General features: G+C 36.5%; 1 protein-coding gene across 24 annotated transcripts in view; it reads left to right on the forward strand.

Moving 5' to 3' along the window:
- nrxn3a (neurexin 3a) overlaps positions 1–7,864 on the forward strand; it is a 504,128-nt gene extending 496,264 nt beyond the window's left edge. For 13 of the 24 annotated variants that reach the window (XM_049464231.1, XM_049464222.1, XM_049464223.1 and 10 more), the window contains one exon: positions 4,814–7,864. In XM_049464231.1, coding sequence (XP_049320188.1) covers positions 4,814–5,739 — 926 coding nt within the window. In that variant the 3' untranslated portion in view covers positions 5,740–7,864. Of the gene's footprint in view, positions 1–54; positions 610–4,813 lie in introns of all 24 variants that reach the window. The other 11 variants (XM_049464234.1, XM_049464236.1, XM_049464237.1 and 8 more) reach the window with 3 other exon arrangements.
- The last annotated feature ends 9,316 nt before the right edge of the window (positions 7,865–17,180 follow it).

Consider the following 17,180-nt stretch of genomic DNA (forward strand, 5'->3'; position numbering starts at 1 on the left):
GTAGATGGGCATGTATATGCTCATTGTTTGTATATCCCCATCCCTTCCTTACAGCCAAAAGCTCTAATGCCGCCCGACCGCTTCGTACTGCCTTTACATGGACATGGCAACTGACTTACACAATCACCCCCATCATTGTCATCTCCTATGTAGTATGTTCATAGGTCCCGCCCCCTCTCCTCACACCCCCCCTCCCCCTTCTAGCTATGCTAAAATATGTACAGCCATCCATTCATTCAGACTTTAAGAGTAAAATCAATCCAAGCAAAAAGTTTAATTACTAGAATGTAGATATTTATTGAAAATGATATATCAAATCCAAGGCTCAAATATGTACAGTTTTTTGTATGAAAACTGGATGATTTAATGAAGAAGAAACAAAAAAACAAAACAGAATAATGGTGAAGTTTATTTTTCATGTTATGTGGTGTGGATGTATGTGTTGTTGCCTCCCTGTATACTCATGTCTGAAGAATATATCTAACAAGAAATACAGTGGCTAGTAATTTTCTTTTCACAAGAAAAAAAACCTGTCCAAGGACATTCTTACACAACTTTCTTTTGTGCACTTTTTTCTTCATGCCAAAATCATGCGGGCAATTTGTTGATGTAAGTTAACACAAATCTGGTCTACTTATTTTTGTATTAACCTTTTTACTTTTGTGTATATGGTGTTTTTTTTAATGAAAAGCTTGTTGTTTTTGTTTTAAATTATGAAGTTAATAATGATGTTTTTATTAATACCATGTTTACAGTAGATCGTTGTTGATTTAGATTACTGTGCTTGTCTGTGATACTGTAATGTTTTGCAATGACTAGCTGCTAATCATTTCATTCTTTGATAATTGCATTGATGCCTTGATTTGTTATTTATTATTTTTTCAGTCTGCATTTTACTTGAAGCTGCCTACAAGTCTTTTTTTATTGTGTAGTTCATCTGTGCAAACCTAAATGGCAATCGAAGGCTGCCGGCTGCAATGACAGTCTGAATATCCGTCAACCAGAGCTTCTAAAGGGGGAATTTGTAATCCCTGTAGCCGTGCTATTTTTCATTTTTTGCTCAGATTCTGACTTGCATTAGATTTGTTGAACTGTGCTACACTCCAAGCAACTACTCCTACCTAGCTGTGCATTTGCAATGCTAATTTACAGTCGGCACAGTAATACTTTATAATGTTTTATTAGCTACATGAAAGTTCTTTATTACCTTTAGGGTGTTTTGTCATGTATTTGTTAGAAATTCACTGAGGCTGTAAGTATCAGTGACAGAATTTACATCTGAAGTTAGGAATGGCCTTTAGTGGCGGCAAGATTTATAATGCGTGCTAGGAACTAAATAGACCCCATTAGGTGTGTACATATATTATGAATTATGTAAAATTTTTATTTACCTTAGACTTGATTAAAATTACTAATATGATTTATGAAAAAATATGTGTAGTCACACTTAAATCAAGCTTTACTTTTCTGACTATGCTAGGATTCTCAAAAGGTCGAATAAGTCCAACCCTGAACCCCTTACTCTTCCATGCATCCAGCTTCTGAGTAAAAATAATTTCTCATTCCACACGAATGTTAGTATTCATGGAAAATTATTATTATGAATAATACAAAACATTTATCTTTGTGTATACTAATTTCAAACTAGTGAAGACCTCAGGTCACCTTACTGTAATGCGGAAAGCTGTTAATTGACTAAGAATGGGTCGGGGAAGAGGGCTTATGTGGGCTCTGGGATCATTCGGCTGTCACTGTATCGCCGAGACAGGCCTGCCATTTTGGTTTCAGTGTAAAAACGTTCAAAAGGCACGAGGCAGGGGCAGCTGGGGAGCCAGATTTTTCCTCTGAGAGATTACAGCAAGTTCCAGTATCATTTACAAAAAGCTTCACCAAACACACTGCTCCTCATCTGTGTGCTGGAAGATATTTTGTCCTTTTGAAACGGTTTACTTTTGTGGCAGTGACTCAGAGTACATTAAATATTACTGCTGAGTCCTGCTGGATGCCACAGTTATTATGCAGTAGTCGTTTATTTATTGGACACTGTCCAGTTTTTATGTAGGAAACTGCAGATTTGCACAGGGGTATGGTTTTGTAGACATGAGCTAAAAAAAATGTAAAAATAACCCAGTAGATGCTTTTTAGACACTTAGTTCAGTATTTGTTTAAACACTAGCAGCTGCAATGTTCAAAACATGACTTACCTGAAGGTGCCCTTGTCTTGTCTTCTTGACTTGAACAACCTGAGGTGCAGTGTCTTGTGCCATCCGTGATGAACCTAAATGCATCTGCCATACTTGAGAAAATCTGGGAAAAAATACCAAGATAAATATAAAGAGCCGTATAATAAATTGCCAAAGAACCTTTCCGTCAGGTGTTGGTTCTTCTATGGCACTGGTCAAATAATCATGGAAAGTTTCTCTTTTTATTTTCAAACCTAACAGCACTAAGCTTGATCCTATTCTTTTGAAAATCCACCTCATATAGTTTAAGCTTTTGGGGATGACACACCTGCTCAAGCATCAAATTTAAGATTTTTTTATTAATCTATTAATATATTTGGAATAAAACAATCCACTCGTGCTTTGCTTTTAAATTAATCTTAATAAGTGGTAGATTAGTGTGTCTTTCAATTGACCCTCATCTGATACATAATGTATAGGTATATTATTTCAGTGCTAATATAGAGCAATTGGGAACTCGACTTCTGCCACTTGGTCATTTTCACAAAAACATTGCCACACAAATCCACCAGCTAAACCAGGCGTGAGACAAATGTTGAGTTCCTAAATGTTCTATATTATCACATTAAATTTTACCTGTTGCTGCATTTGTCAATCGCAGAACGTTGAAAGAGAAATCCGATCTGAACTGGACTTTAGATGTAGTGAAACATATAACAAGTGCAGACTTTTGTCAAATATCCCACCAACAGTACCTTGAGGAAGTTCTCAGGCCACCGCCATCTTGAAATTTAGTCCTGGTCGACTGGAAAGAAAACAGAAATTAATAGGTAGGATAGGGAAACAGATGGCAAAATTAGTTCTGTGGAAATGCATGAATATTATAGAGATACAGCTGGAATTCATGCATTTCATCTAAATTAACTTTGTAATCTGTTCCCCTGTTAACTGTGCTGTAATGATCCAAACTAATTTTTAAAAGAGACATTAAGAAACACTAAATTTGACCAAACGGCACATTAATCAACCCAAAACGCTTAGTGTATTTTGTTAAACTGAACCTCAACCAAATACCAGCACTAACCATGATCCAGTGCATTTAAGAATCGCCTTATAGTTTAATCTGAACATCTAACATAAATAAAGCAGCATGTTTCCTTTTAATTTGATAACTGGCTCACTTACCCATTGGTCGGTTTCACACAGTTGGACACAGCAAGAGGCAGAAGACAAGTTTCCTAACTGCGCTGGGTTATCACAAAATATTATTCATAAGAAACAGTGTATTCAATACTTGATATAGAGTAATGCTAACATTAAGTTTAACCTCAATATAAAAAAAAACTTCTACCAGTGCTAATCACAGTCTTCTGCATTTCAGAATCACTTTATAGTTTAATCTAAACATCTAGCAGATTACCTACAGTGGGTTAGACAAAAAGAGAGCAGGACGTGTCCGTTTAATTTGATAACTGGCTCACCTACCCATTATTAGTGCATCTGTCAACCTCAGAATCTTAATAGTGTATGGCTAACCTTAGGTTTAACCTAAAGACAACATCTTATACCATTCACAGTCACATTTATTTAAGAATCACAAGATGTTTGTCAAGTGTGTCAATAATAATCGAGATATCTAACATATTACCACAGTTGGCTATCTAAAAAAAAAAAAAAAAAAGATAACTGGCTCACTTACCCATTGGTTGGTTCCAAACAAAAAATACAGATGCAAAAATCCACCAATTACAGATGAGAGGCAGATGACGGACACATGAATCCACTAGTTGGACACAGCAAAAGGCAGAAGACTGTTTTTCAAAGTAATCAATATTAAAAACATTAAAAAAAAAACATTGCCGTATTTATCGACGCAAATAGTGTAATGCTAACCTTAAGATTAACCACAATGCAAAATCTAATACTTGTGTTAGTCACTGTCCTATGCATTTGAGAATCGCTGTGTAGTTTGATATTAATGATCTAAACATGTATCAGATTACCTACAGTGGGCAGGACGTTTTATTTTAATTTGATAACTGGCTCACTTACCCATTGGTCGGTTCAACATAAAAAAAATATGCAAATGCACGAATCCACCAGTTGGACACAGCAAAAGACGATTTCCTTAACTGTGCTGTCAAAAAAATATAATTAATAGAAACATCAAGAAACAACAAATTTAAAATTGGCACATTTGTCAATCAGAATGCTAAGTGTAATGCTAACCTTGACCCAATGCTTTTGAGATCCACCTTATAGTTTCTATAGTATAGTAATCTGAACATCTAACAAAAATGTTCTAGAGGGGCCTATTCAAATAAAGCAGGACGCGTTAGTTTATCTTGGTAACTGGCTCACCCACCCATTAAGACCTTGTGAAGCCTTTTGAGATAACCAAGTAAATGCTTTGTTTGTTTGTTGATTTATCAAACAAACTTTGTTTACTTTGTAATTTTTTTTCTGATTAATTTCTGTTCCTTTTAATGTATTTCTGTTGCATAGTACCAGTTCCCTGGTTCTGTTTTGTTCTAAGTCTTGTTTGCAGACATTTTTTTTTTGTTGATTTTGTGTCTCAAATTCTGTGCTCTTTTCTAACATGTTCTCTTGTTGCTTTTCTTCCATCCTAGGAGGTGAATTAATTATCCCAGTACATGTAGAAGATCCCTTAGAACTCCCTCCTGTAGCTACACGTGCACCCTCCATTCCTCTCCCCCCAACCCTCCGTCCCCCCCTCACCATTATTGAGACCACCAAAGAGTCCCTGTCCATGGCCACTGAGGCGGGGGTACCTTGCTTGTCGGACCAAGGCAGCGATGATTGTGATGATGATGGCTTGGTGATATCTGGGTATGGCTCTGGGGAAGCATTTGACTCTAACCTGCCCCCTACTGATGATGAAGATTTTTACACCACCTTCTCCTTGGTAACAGATAAGACCTTGTCTACGTCGGCCTTTGAAGGTGGCTACAAAGCTCACGCGCCTAAGTGGGAAGCCAAGGACTTTAGGCCTAACAAAGCCTCCGAATATGGTAGGACTACTACCACGTCTTTATCCCCCAAGCTGAGCCGCTCCACAACTGCGTCCACGCCCGCCACGCCACCCAAACTGCCTGCAGGCAAAATGAATAACCGCGAGGTTAAGCCCCAGCCCGACATAGTCTTGCTTCCATTGCCCACTTCGTATGAGGTAGACAACACAAAGCTGAAGAACCCATTAATAACCTCCCCCATGTTCCGTAATGTACCCACAGCAATTCCCACGGAGCCAGGCGTCAGGCGGGTTCCGGGGGCCTCCGAGGTGGTCCGTGAATCTAGCAGCACCACCGGAATGGTCGTCGGGATAGTTGCTGCTGCTGCTTTATGCATCCTTATTCTGCTGTACGCCATGTATAAGTACAGGAACAGGGACGAGGGATCGTACCAAGTGGACGAGAGCAGAAATTACATAACCAACTCAGCACAGAGCAATGGTGCGGTCATGAAGGACAAGCAGCATAGCTCGAAAAGCAGCAACAAGAAACAGAAAAACAAGGACAAGGAATATTACGTGTGAGTGAAATGGTGGAAAAGCGGAAAAAAAAAAAAGACACAAACTGAGAAAAATCCGAAAGAGACAGAGACGCTGTAAAACACTGACCGTATCGGGAGCTGCACTGAGAGAGCGTGAGAGTGAACGAAAGCGAGAGAGAGAGAGTGAACAAAAGAGAAAAAGAGTGAGTGGGAAAGAGAGAGAGAAAGAGGGGAAATGGCACTGTGCTGAGGTGCTGACCACTCACATGAACTGTAATATAAAGCACACTTACTATTGTAAGCATACCGAGAAGGTAAAATAGCGACATTAGTGACCTTATTCTTCAATCTGGTCGAAGACGTTATCAGTGTAGATCAAAAACAACGTGAAAAAAAAAAATCTTCTTCACAGCTACATCATTATCCTAAGTGACTCTTAGAGGTATGTGATCCTTGGCGTAAAAAATCTGGTTTTCTTCTTGATTTTTATTTTCTTTATTTTTTGGTTTCTTTTGTAATCCTGTAAAGAACAACAAAAAGAAAGAAAAAAAACAAGAGGAGAAGAAAATTATTCCGGCCATTGCAAGCATGTGAGCAAGACGTAGTTGGCATCTTAAGAGAGTGGGACAGATTTAAAAAAAAAAAAGAAAAATATTTATTGTACAAAAACAGAGAAAGATGAGAAAGATGGACTCCTGCCAAAAAAGATCTATATATGAAAAAAAAGATTTGTATTGTTTATACATTAATTATATGTGGTGTCAATTTTTTGCTCTCTGCAAAAGAAGAAAAATACGTACTATGTAGTAAATGAAATGAAAGTTGAGTGAAACTGCTGAGGACAGATCAGCCAAGCTCTTGCAGCACTGTTATATTCGAACTCGACCAAAATTATGTTTTTAGTCGTTTTCCAACCGACTGTGACATTGCAGATTTGTGAATTGAGAGAAGTGGTGCAGTTCTTTTTTTTTTTTTTTTTTTTTTTTTTAGTTTTTTCTTTTCTCGTCTCGGTAAAGCGACTGATTGTAAATGCATGCCATCCTACACGAAGACGATGTGCGATGTTCGAGTGAGCTCGAGCAGACGAGGCCAGTTCGTTCATCATCAGACACGCCCTCTTTTCCCCTCAAAGTGTCAAAAAGTGACCACTGCAACAATATCAACAGAAAGCACAGCGACAATGAATACATCAACAACAATGGCAACAACCGCAACAAAAAAAAAAGCAACAAAAAGTCCCTGCGAACCCTCCTTTGTTTCTTTTTATTATTTCATTGCGGCCAGTGCTGATTTTATCAGATCTTTGGTTTTATGATCACATGTATGTTGCTCCATTTCCTCTTGTTTTCCTCTTTTTTATGAAGCTGTCTGGTGCAGACTGGCACTCTACTATAAACGCTGTTACGGATGTCTATACGGAAAAATAAATCTAATGTGAAAAGTGTGAATTCTATCTGTTGTCACAGTCAACTGTGTCAAACGACGATGATGAATTTGTTTACATATTTTACTACATTCTAGCAGTTGTACTTTTGAGGTAGATACTGTACATATATATACGAACTTAAGTTGTATTTTTTTTAGTGACTATTGTACAGAGAGATCGTTTGCTTTATCGGTGTGTTTCAATGGAGAAAATCAGACCTTGTCGACATTGACGTGAAGAGAGACTTTGCAGTGCTGGAAAAATCCACACTTATTTTGTAACGAAAAGCAGAGAGAATATTGTTAGATTAGAGGTCTAATCTTTCTCACAGATTTGTTTCTAAGTCGCATGGATATTTGACTACTTGACGCTGTCAATCAAATACAAGACACACTTCTTAATTGTACTGAGACTTCCTTGTTATCGGTTGTTTTTATTTATGGAAGAATCAACAGAATATGTATAACAATAAAAACAGAGTCATATGGATGCGGACACGCAGTTCACACCATCTACATCCAGTGTGATTCTTACCGTCGGACCTCGGTGCGGGCTGCCTCTACCACAGTGAACCAACCAGTCGCTGCTCATGTTCATTATTAAAGCTGTGTGTTTAGTACATAGAAATGTCATCATGCTTTCTGTATGCTTCATTAGTTCTTATCTTTTAATCACATTATTTTTTTAATACATGTTTTGCTTTGCATTTTGAGCTGTGTTGTGTAATAAAACATGTCATGGAGTTTGTTAACATTCATATACACAACCATATGCATACATAATCAGCAGTCTCATACAGTATTTCAGCTATGATCTTTAGCTTCAGTTTTGTTTTGCACTAAATTGTATTGTATTTGAACATAGCTATCTAGTTTTAAAATAAATAAAAAAGAAGGTGCCAATAATGGGGCTTTGAGCACTACCATAGAAGTTCCAAATGAATCAAAAATTGTGGGTGGTTACCTAAAATATTTCTTAAGCTGCATTCAGAATTACTCCTAACATTACATTCAGCGGACACTTTTTTTCAAAGCAACTTAAACAATGATGTACAAACCACAAATTTACATACATATTCTCACGATTATACCTGGAATCAGACAATATACAGTAAAATAGTGCTGGACGATATGGTAACAATTTATTTTGCGATATATTCCTTAATTCCGGTCGATAAGATATAATTTCGATATCGATATAAATACTTTAAAGGTCTTAGAAAAACTGCTAAGAATTCCTGCAGTGGAAATCTGTACCTACTACTGTCTGAAAATGTTAAGTCTTTAAAGCCTCCTCTCACAAAAAAACTACATGATACTTTAAAAATAATACGGCAAAATGGTCAAAATTAATCAATGCTCACTTTATTTGCATATAGCCTTTATATACAAATAAAACATGACATCCCTGTCAAACATACCTATAACCTATGAACATATTACTAACATTAATAACTTAAAATTAAAACAGGGGCAGAGCGTCTTATTCTTTTGTGAACAAATTTATCAGATTAAAATGTTAAATTAATATATCAAAGAGGGGCTTTATCCAGGATACCAATCCAATACAAAAAAGGCCCTCAAATACATAAAAAGGAACATGATATCCCCGTCAAATAAACAAACCTATAAATAACAACTATAAATAACTCGTAAGTTACAATTTAAGCTATAAAAATGCTTCAGACAGAATAAGGAAAATAGTGTATGTATTGGAACTGCTTGAGGTGGTGGAACAGATTAGATGTATGAGCCTAGTCTAGCCTATCCGGCTGCGTGCCTGTGTGATTACGTCATTACGCACTGACCTAGCCTAGCTACGGAGGCTGATTGTGTTCAGCTCCGCTTTAAAGCAGCGAACTGACAGCAGTATAAAAAAAAAACAAAAACAAACGCCTGTCCGTGACAGATTATGTAAATAATACATATAGAAATACCACAAAAATGATCACACAGCTATTGAAACATTTATCGCAATTAATACCGATGTCAAAATTATTGTCCAGGCCTACAGTCAACGATTTTTTAGATATTTTAATATACAAACTATTTACTAAATATTAAATTCTGGAATAAAATTAAGCATTACATATATTTACATTCAAAACAAAACTAACCCTTCCCACTAGTCCACAATACATTATGCTGAAATCATTAAAGTAATGTAGAAACATTCTTTCTACACAATAAAAGCTAGTGTTTTACAAGATGCAAATAGATTTTTTTATTTATATATATATATTTTTGTGTTTGCGAGTTTTAAAAGGGTCAAATGAATTACTAAATGTACGTACACCTTCAAGTAATAGGTTAGTTAACGAAAATATAGTAAGTTTTATAATAAAGATTATAAAGTAAAAGTAAACCTTTTCAAGGGTCACCTACAAAACTTTTAAGGCCTTCCAGACACTTGAGGTATTTTGACATTAAGTTTACACTTAATAATGTTCTGTACACTCACACAGACCACAAAGTGGTTCTTCCATGGTGCTGCACAAAAAAACCCTTTGGTACCTTTATTTTTACGAATGTAAGACTAGCTACAAGATCTTTTGTTTGTGTAGATGAAATGAAAAGTGTCCACCAATATCTCACAAACAGTCGGAAGTTTGTACTGTGGATTTCCATCTCATTCACAGCTGATGATGGCATCATCTGCTGTCTCTCTCTATTCAAAGCCTGCTCCTGTTGAAGGCACAGTAAGTATGCAGGATGATGGCAGTGTCTCTCTGAAATACAGGCAAATAGATTCATGCTGCACTGACACAGGCCATGAAAGTTTAAATTCACTCAGTCTCAGTGCACCACAACAAGCATTCTGGCTGGTATAAACATTGTAAATATGTAATATTTCTCATTGTGAGATTGTTGTCGGAATATTATGGCACTGTTCAACTTTTCAGGGATTTTCACTAAGTTTAGAGACATTTTATGTAAAGAAATTACCTTTAATTGTCGATTTAACTTAGGAAATCTGACTTATTTCAGAATGTGACATAAATAAAATTAATTGTACATTAAATTACATAAACAAGGTAAAAGAGTTTAAATCTCAAAATGAGAACTATTGCATATTTTAACTAATGATTTCACTAATGAAAGATCCCTTTTTAATAAATATATATTTGCTCCTAGTCAGAGTTACTGTACGTGGCTTCAGAATGTACACAGAATGCCTCGTTTTAATGTTTAATAACTCTCTCCACCCCCCTCTTCAGCTACTCTTTATGTTAAGCGAACACACACAAATTGTCCAAAATACCTGGAAAAACTAAACAAAATATTTGTGCAGTTAACGTTTTGCAGGCCATTTTTTATGTTGTTTTGACTTCAGCCCTATTCAGACTGGATCAACTTTACAAAAGTCTTCAAAAGGGATCATTTCCTGAATCTACGGAGCTCCTCTATTATATAAATTTATTTTATATATTATTTCTTTGTTTCCTCCCTCCTCCTCTGAGAAAATTACAGGCCGAATCATCTACTGTTTTTCATTGAACTAATCATTTAATTTTCTAGAGATTTTTCATCTAAAATTGCAAAAAAATGAAAAGTTTTGGTCAAGATTAACTGACACATTTAATCTCTAAGATCAAAGATCTTGTAGACTTGAATAAAAAAAAAGTACCAATCGTCACATTGTACACAACTGTTGTGAATGTGATCATATGGCAAGGTGCACACTTTTGGGCTGATGCTCCCTCCTTGGTTTTATGTCTGAGGAAACATGTAAAATTATTATATCACAGAATATGAACTTGTTTTATCGATTGATTTATTCTGAGTTATACAGGTAAAATGACCTTCATGGAACACGGTGGTGCCCCAAAGATGTTAGTCCCTTCCAGTTACACAATCTATTGATTTGTTTGACTGCTGCAGCTTAAAAGGCCAATTTCTACTTCTGTGTCGAACCTACGCCATAGCCTACACGTCACCGTGTACCCTATGCTGTAGCCTACGCCATAGCTTGACATGCACCTCCCTGGAAATGTAACTACACATCACGGGACACGGACAGTCACAGCTGTGATTACTCAGACAGGCCTTGCGTTCCCACCCACACAGTCCCTCCTTTGCAGTTTAAACTGCAGAGCGATGCAGAGCCACTAATACGCGCATGTAGAAGTTTAAACACGCTCTGCTGCATAGCGCACTGTCAATTGAAATGAATAGGCCGCAGCATAGGTTTGACGAAGAAGAAATTGGGCTTATCTATACACAGATCCAATCAGTTTAAACCAAATATACGGATAGATTTCTTCCATCTAGACCTGGATAATCAACCACTGGTATCAGGTTATGTTAGCGATGCCATGTAATAATTTTAGTAATAATACTAATTGTAATAAAATTACAGTCCATTATACAACATTCTGCGCTCTCAACGAGCATGGAAACATGTCCACAGATTAGCTGGATAGAACTGTATGTACAACTGATTTAAATGAGAAATCAGGTGTGAAATAAACTTGATAACTATTACAAACTTCAATATTTCATCTCAATTTACCCACAGCAATTTTAACACCATTCACAATCTCACACTTAAATGGTAGATGTTAAAACATACAAAGTAGGGGTGTGACGAGATTAAATATGACAATATTTCTCGTCAAGCTTAAACCTGTCTGCGAGAGAAAAAAAAAGTTTAATGTGGACTTTTTAAGAGGAATCTGGCAACCCAGTAGCAGCGAGTGTGAGAGCAGCTCTCAGCAGAAGAGGAAAATGGGCGGACAGCGGTCCGGACCCAAACGTTGTCCAATGCGGACCCAAACCGATAAACTACTGAGAAGGATTTAATTGTGCAGCGCAGTAAACTCACAGACCAATCACGTGCGGGGTAAGATCACCAAACGCTCTCTTCAGTCAATCAGATCTGTGCGGACGCGGTAAGGAAAAAAATAAGTGCAAACACACCGCTCCTCACGCGGGATCGAACCCGTGTTATCAGGGTCGCGGTACCGCGGCCGTGAAAAACCGCCTTTATAAGTAGATAGGGAGCCCGAGATCGGGTGGAAAAACGAAAACGGGCGGAAACTAGTGACGCCGCGCGCGACAGAGAGACAGGGGATAAATGAAAACAAAATCTGTCCAGAGAGGCATTTCTTCTTCTTCTTCTATATTTTTACATAATTCAGTTCAAACAACCTTACAGGATATAGCACTTAATTATTTAATATAATTAAATACACCTGATATAGAAGATGCTTCTGCTACTTTTAAGTTGTATGTCTGGCTGCATTTTGGCTCCAGTGGAAACAATAAACGGTAACATAGTGACCAACAAGACACAAACCATATATAAATACTGTAAGTAAATCCTACACATGACTTTCATAGGCAGTTGTACTTATCCCTTAGCTCTGTACTGTATTAAAAAAATGTTCTGTCTCTGTTTGCACTTCAAGCATAATCTTAATATGACTGGTTATGGTTATACATAGTTAAATTACAAGAGATTTAGGAGAAAAAAACACAAACCATAGGCTTAATATGACTGGTTGTGGTTTGTACTTATTGTTTGCACTATATAAGACCTAGAAAAGTTGTATTTTTATTTTTTATTCTTATTTCTATTCCTTATAGAATCAATGTGTGAGAGAAACCAGTCTGTTAAGTTTGCGGTATATGATTTTGTCCAAAGAAAAAAAAAAGTTTTCTTTAAAATTTTATTTTTAAATCTCGTCTCGTCTCGTTATTGTGAACCCAATATCGTGTCTCGTCTCGTCTCGTGGTATTAGTGTCTCGTCACACCCCTAATACAAAGTTTAATAAAAACTTGTTCTCCAGGCACTGCTATCTTGACATTAACTCAACAGGTCGACTGACAAGCAGGAATGCATAGGTTGGATAGGGAAACAGACAGCAAAATGTGGAAATGTATGGGCAACTCTGCCATATCACTAGCATTGTAAGCCTATTTGGAACATGGGCTAAAAGCGATGCATTTCTGAATGCTGGGGATGAACAGAAAGTTTATATTCGTTATCATGTTTCACTTCACCCCAAGTCCATTTCACAACAGACTAATCCTTAAAACAAGACTCAGATACAAGTTATACATGTGTAAATTACTACTGCTTTTATTACCACTGATGTGCCTTCTCTGATTTTGAACTGATTTTGAGCATTGTTAAGGCTCTCCCAACTTTCCCAGTAGAAAATCTAACTTGGGGGAGTTTCAGTTACAATTACCTCCTTAGAACTCTTAACTAGATTTTAAACACTTTACACATTGAAAGTTTAATTTTCAGTCTTAAGAAAAAAGAAATCTAGAGGAGTTTAATCACTGAGGAGCTTATGATTTACAGATGTTCCCTCCTGATAAACTAATCCAGTCTGAGTAGGGCTAACGTCTGTCTGTTCTTTCTTTCTTTTTTGAGAAAATGACTGAAAGAAATTACATTTTTAATGTAGCTGCATTGGTTTTAATCCAATTGATATGTACATCTCTAGTTTTCCAGACTGATTTGGCCTCACAATGGAAACAGAATGTCACTTTTTGTTCTCTGCCACCTGCCATAATTGGTGTCAGAGGTCCTTCAATGCACACTTAACACTTTCTAATTTGCGAAACAAAAATTACATCTAATTGTTGTTAATCACTTTGCTGCAAAATAAAAAAAGAGCAATAAGATCTTCCACCAGGTACTAAACTCATGTAATCATCTTGCTATCTAGACACAAAAGTTTTATCACTGAGGAGCAAGAGTGTTAAATGTATTTCTATTCATTACTCTGTAGGTAGAAGTATAGATACTAGGGTGTAAAGTACAAGTATCAACTCAAGCTTTTAACTCAAGTAAAAGTATGGAAGTACTGGTTTTAAAACTGCAAAAGCTTCAAAAGGACAAAAGCTTAGGCCGAACCAAAGGGTCCTATGGTTCACTACTATGGTGTCCTATTTATATGGTGCAGTTGAGATGCATCAGTTAAAAACCAATAAACAAAGTTTGCTTTGCTTCAAACTGAAATAATTCAATTCAATGAAATTTATTTACATAGCGCTCTTTACAACAAATGACACAAAGCAGCTTTAGAGGTAAGCACCACACTGATAGTGGTAACGGTGGCAGGGAAAAACTACCCGTTACACTGAGAGGAAGAAACCTATGGAGGACCCAAGACTCTGTAAGAGAATCCAATCATCCTCTAGCCGACACGAAAAGCACAATAAATAACCAGATATGTATAAAGTACTAGAGACTAAGGTTGGGCGATATGGCCCCAAAATAATATCACAATATTTCATGGTATTTTCACGATAACGATACACTTGGAAATATGACAAAATACTGAATTTAAAACATTATTTCAAGAATACACTAGTGCACCAAAAGTAATAAGTTTTCTTATTGGACATGATATGATCTGGCACACCCTTAACTGAGATTTTAAAAAATACCAGAAATTCAGAGATTCTTCAAACAGCATAAAAGTAGTACCCTGATGTGATAATTGGGGTTGGGTGATATGGCACGATATTTCAGAGTATAATATAACTCACAATATCGAAAAAAGTTGGCTGTATTATCGAGTACGATACGATATGGCGCACCCCTACTAGAAACTCAAAACCTGAGTAAATGTACAACTGCCCTTTCAAAAAATACTTGAGTAGAAGCTGAAGTGCTCAAGTTCCAAACTTCAGTGGATGTGCTAAAGTAATTAACATTTTTGTACTTAAGTATTGCAAGTAGTTGATTGTAAAATAAAGTATTGAAGTACTGAAAGTAAAAAGTACAGTACTGTGGTGTGTAGTTATTACAGAAAGCAGTTAAAAGGACTGAAAGCCAGACATTCTGGCAGTGATAATGGTGGTTTGGAATGATTTGTAACATTTTTATAATAAAAAAACTTAAGTTAAAAGTATTAAACCAAAATATGCAGTGAAGGAGAAAAAAATAATACTCCAGTAGGGTACAGATAAGAGTATTTTAGTACTCAAGTACAGTAGTGAAGTAGTTCTACTTCCTTACTATACACCACTGCAAACAGCAGAGTAAAACTATTGAACAGAGAGATAATGGGCAATTACAGCTAATGCTATGAAGTAGGAGTTATGAATTACAAGTGTGAGTGGGTGCTGGGCACATGCTCAATGTTAATGTTAATGTTAAAGTCCAGGCAGTTTAAGCATCCATATATTCAGCTATGAAGTGTGGCAGGAATAGATCAGTTCATGTTCAAAGTTGATGTCAAATAAATAAGACCCATAAGGTCCTATTCCAGTTAATTCCAGTACTAAACTCTTACTACACTACAAGTCAGATGCCATTTTTATCTACTACGGCCCGCGGGCCATGTGCGGCCCGTTTCCTTTTTTGGAGCGGCCCGCGAGGTATTTTAGAAATAGAATGAAAGTTGGCCCGCTGTTAAGCAGGTTTTATAATGTGAGATTCAAAGTTTGAACGCTAGGTGTCAGAAACGGCCAAAGAGTCTAAAAGCGGCGAGAGTGAAGTTTTAGCGCAGAAAAACGGGCCTAAAAAGAGTCTAAAAGCAGAGAGGGTGCGCAGTTCTAGCGCAGAAAACGGGCCAAAGAGTCTAAAAGCGTAGAGTGCGCGCAGTTTTAGCGCAGAAAGAGGGCAAATGAGTAAAAGTTGCCGTAATTAAGGAGTTTAATATAAAGAGACATTATGAAATTAAACATCAATTTGAAAAATCTTAGTTTACACAACACTGTCAAATATAAAGATAGTAAGTCAAGTAAAATGGTGTGTAAATGAAAGTAATCAGGAAAATTTATTATTTAAAGTGGTATTTTTCATTATTTGTTTTATTACAGAGTGTGGCCCGTGACTTCAAATATATTTCTCCTTTTGGCCCCCAACAAAAAAAACTTTGGACACCCCTGCTTTAGAGTGTACAAACGTTTACAGATATCCCTTCTTAATAAACTAATTCAGTCTGAATAGGGCTCATGTGTAGATTTTGCCTAAAAAAAGTAACATTTGGAACTTGCTGTACTTTGGCCTAATCCCATTTTACCCCTTAACCCTACTACGTAGACCCATCACTTTCTTTTGTGTGTTCACGCCTTGTGTAGGATGTCTGATTCTTGTTAGGCTGGAAAGGTAGGGGGAGTTGATAGGGCTATATGGCCCTTCAGACAGAGTATTTTAGAGGCACACTTTACACAGAGGGTTATAAGAATCACTGGTAAAATGGTGGCACAAATTTGTTTTCTTGTTAAAAAAAAAGCGTTTTTCTTGTTAAAATCACTATCATATCAAAGTTTAATACGTAGTTCTAATGTTTTATAACCATTTTCTCCATAGCAACTTTTCAGTTCAACCAAAAATGGTGCAACAGACAGCAGAGAGAAATTAAGGAATTAACATGAATAATATATTGCTGGTTGTAGAACTTTAGTGCTCCACTGCTTTAGCTAGTTATATCTGTATTGAGCGCTTGAAGGGTTGTACATTTCGTACATCTGTGCCAAGGTGGGGAATTGCACTCAAAAACAAGGGTCGGGTACAAAAAAAAATTGGAATTGGACCTCAGTCTCTGCAGTCCACTAATAAATATTAAATGAAAATAAAAAATGAAAAAGTTGGCTTTACTACAAAGTAAAATAAGAGCCATAAAGGACTTTAACCAAGTACATTTTACAGATGCATCCTAAATAAGCTTAACAAAAAAAATAAAAACATAAATAATTTGAATTGGGCTTATTTGTTTTGAATTTCTGTACAATTAACTGTATTTTAACTCAACAAAAGTAAAGCTGAAAGGTTTCCACTAGTGTACCAACTATTACAATCATTATAATTATTTTTAAGTATAGTTTTCATGCTATTCACACTTTCTGAACTTGTCATGAACATGTCCATTTTATCTCATTTATCTCTTTTGTTCCACAGCCCCGTGTATGAGTGTGTGTTTCCAATATCAGTGCCAAAAGTCATCGGAGAAGGTTATTGATCTTTAATACGTTCCACCACAGCATTCTGGTCTAATGTAAAATCTGCATCAAGCTGAATGGCCTGCGGAGCAGCCGGGCTCATTACCATTCCATAGTGCAGATTCCCACTAAGTATGCTGGGTGTTCAC

The sequence above is a fragment of the Astyanax mexicanus genome, chromosome 14 (genome assembly GCF_023375975.1).
Source record: "Astyanax mexicanus isolate ESR-SI-001 chromosome 14, AstMex3_surface, whole genome shotgun sequence".
In the NCBI taxonomy this organism is placed as follows: Eukaryota; Metazoa; Chordata; class Actinopteri; order Characiformes; family Acestrorhamphidae; genus Astyanax; species Astyanax mexicanus.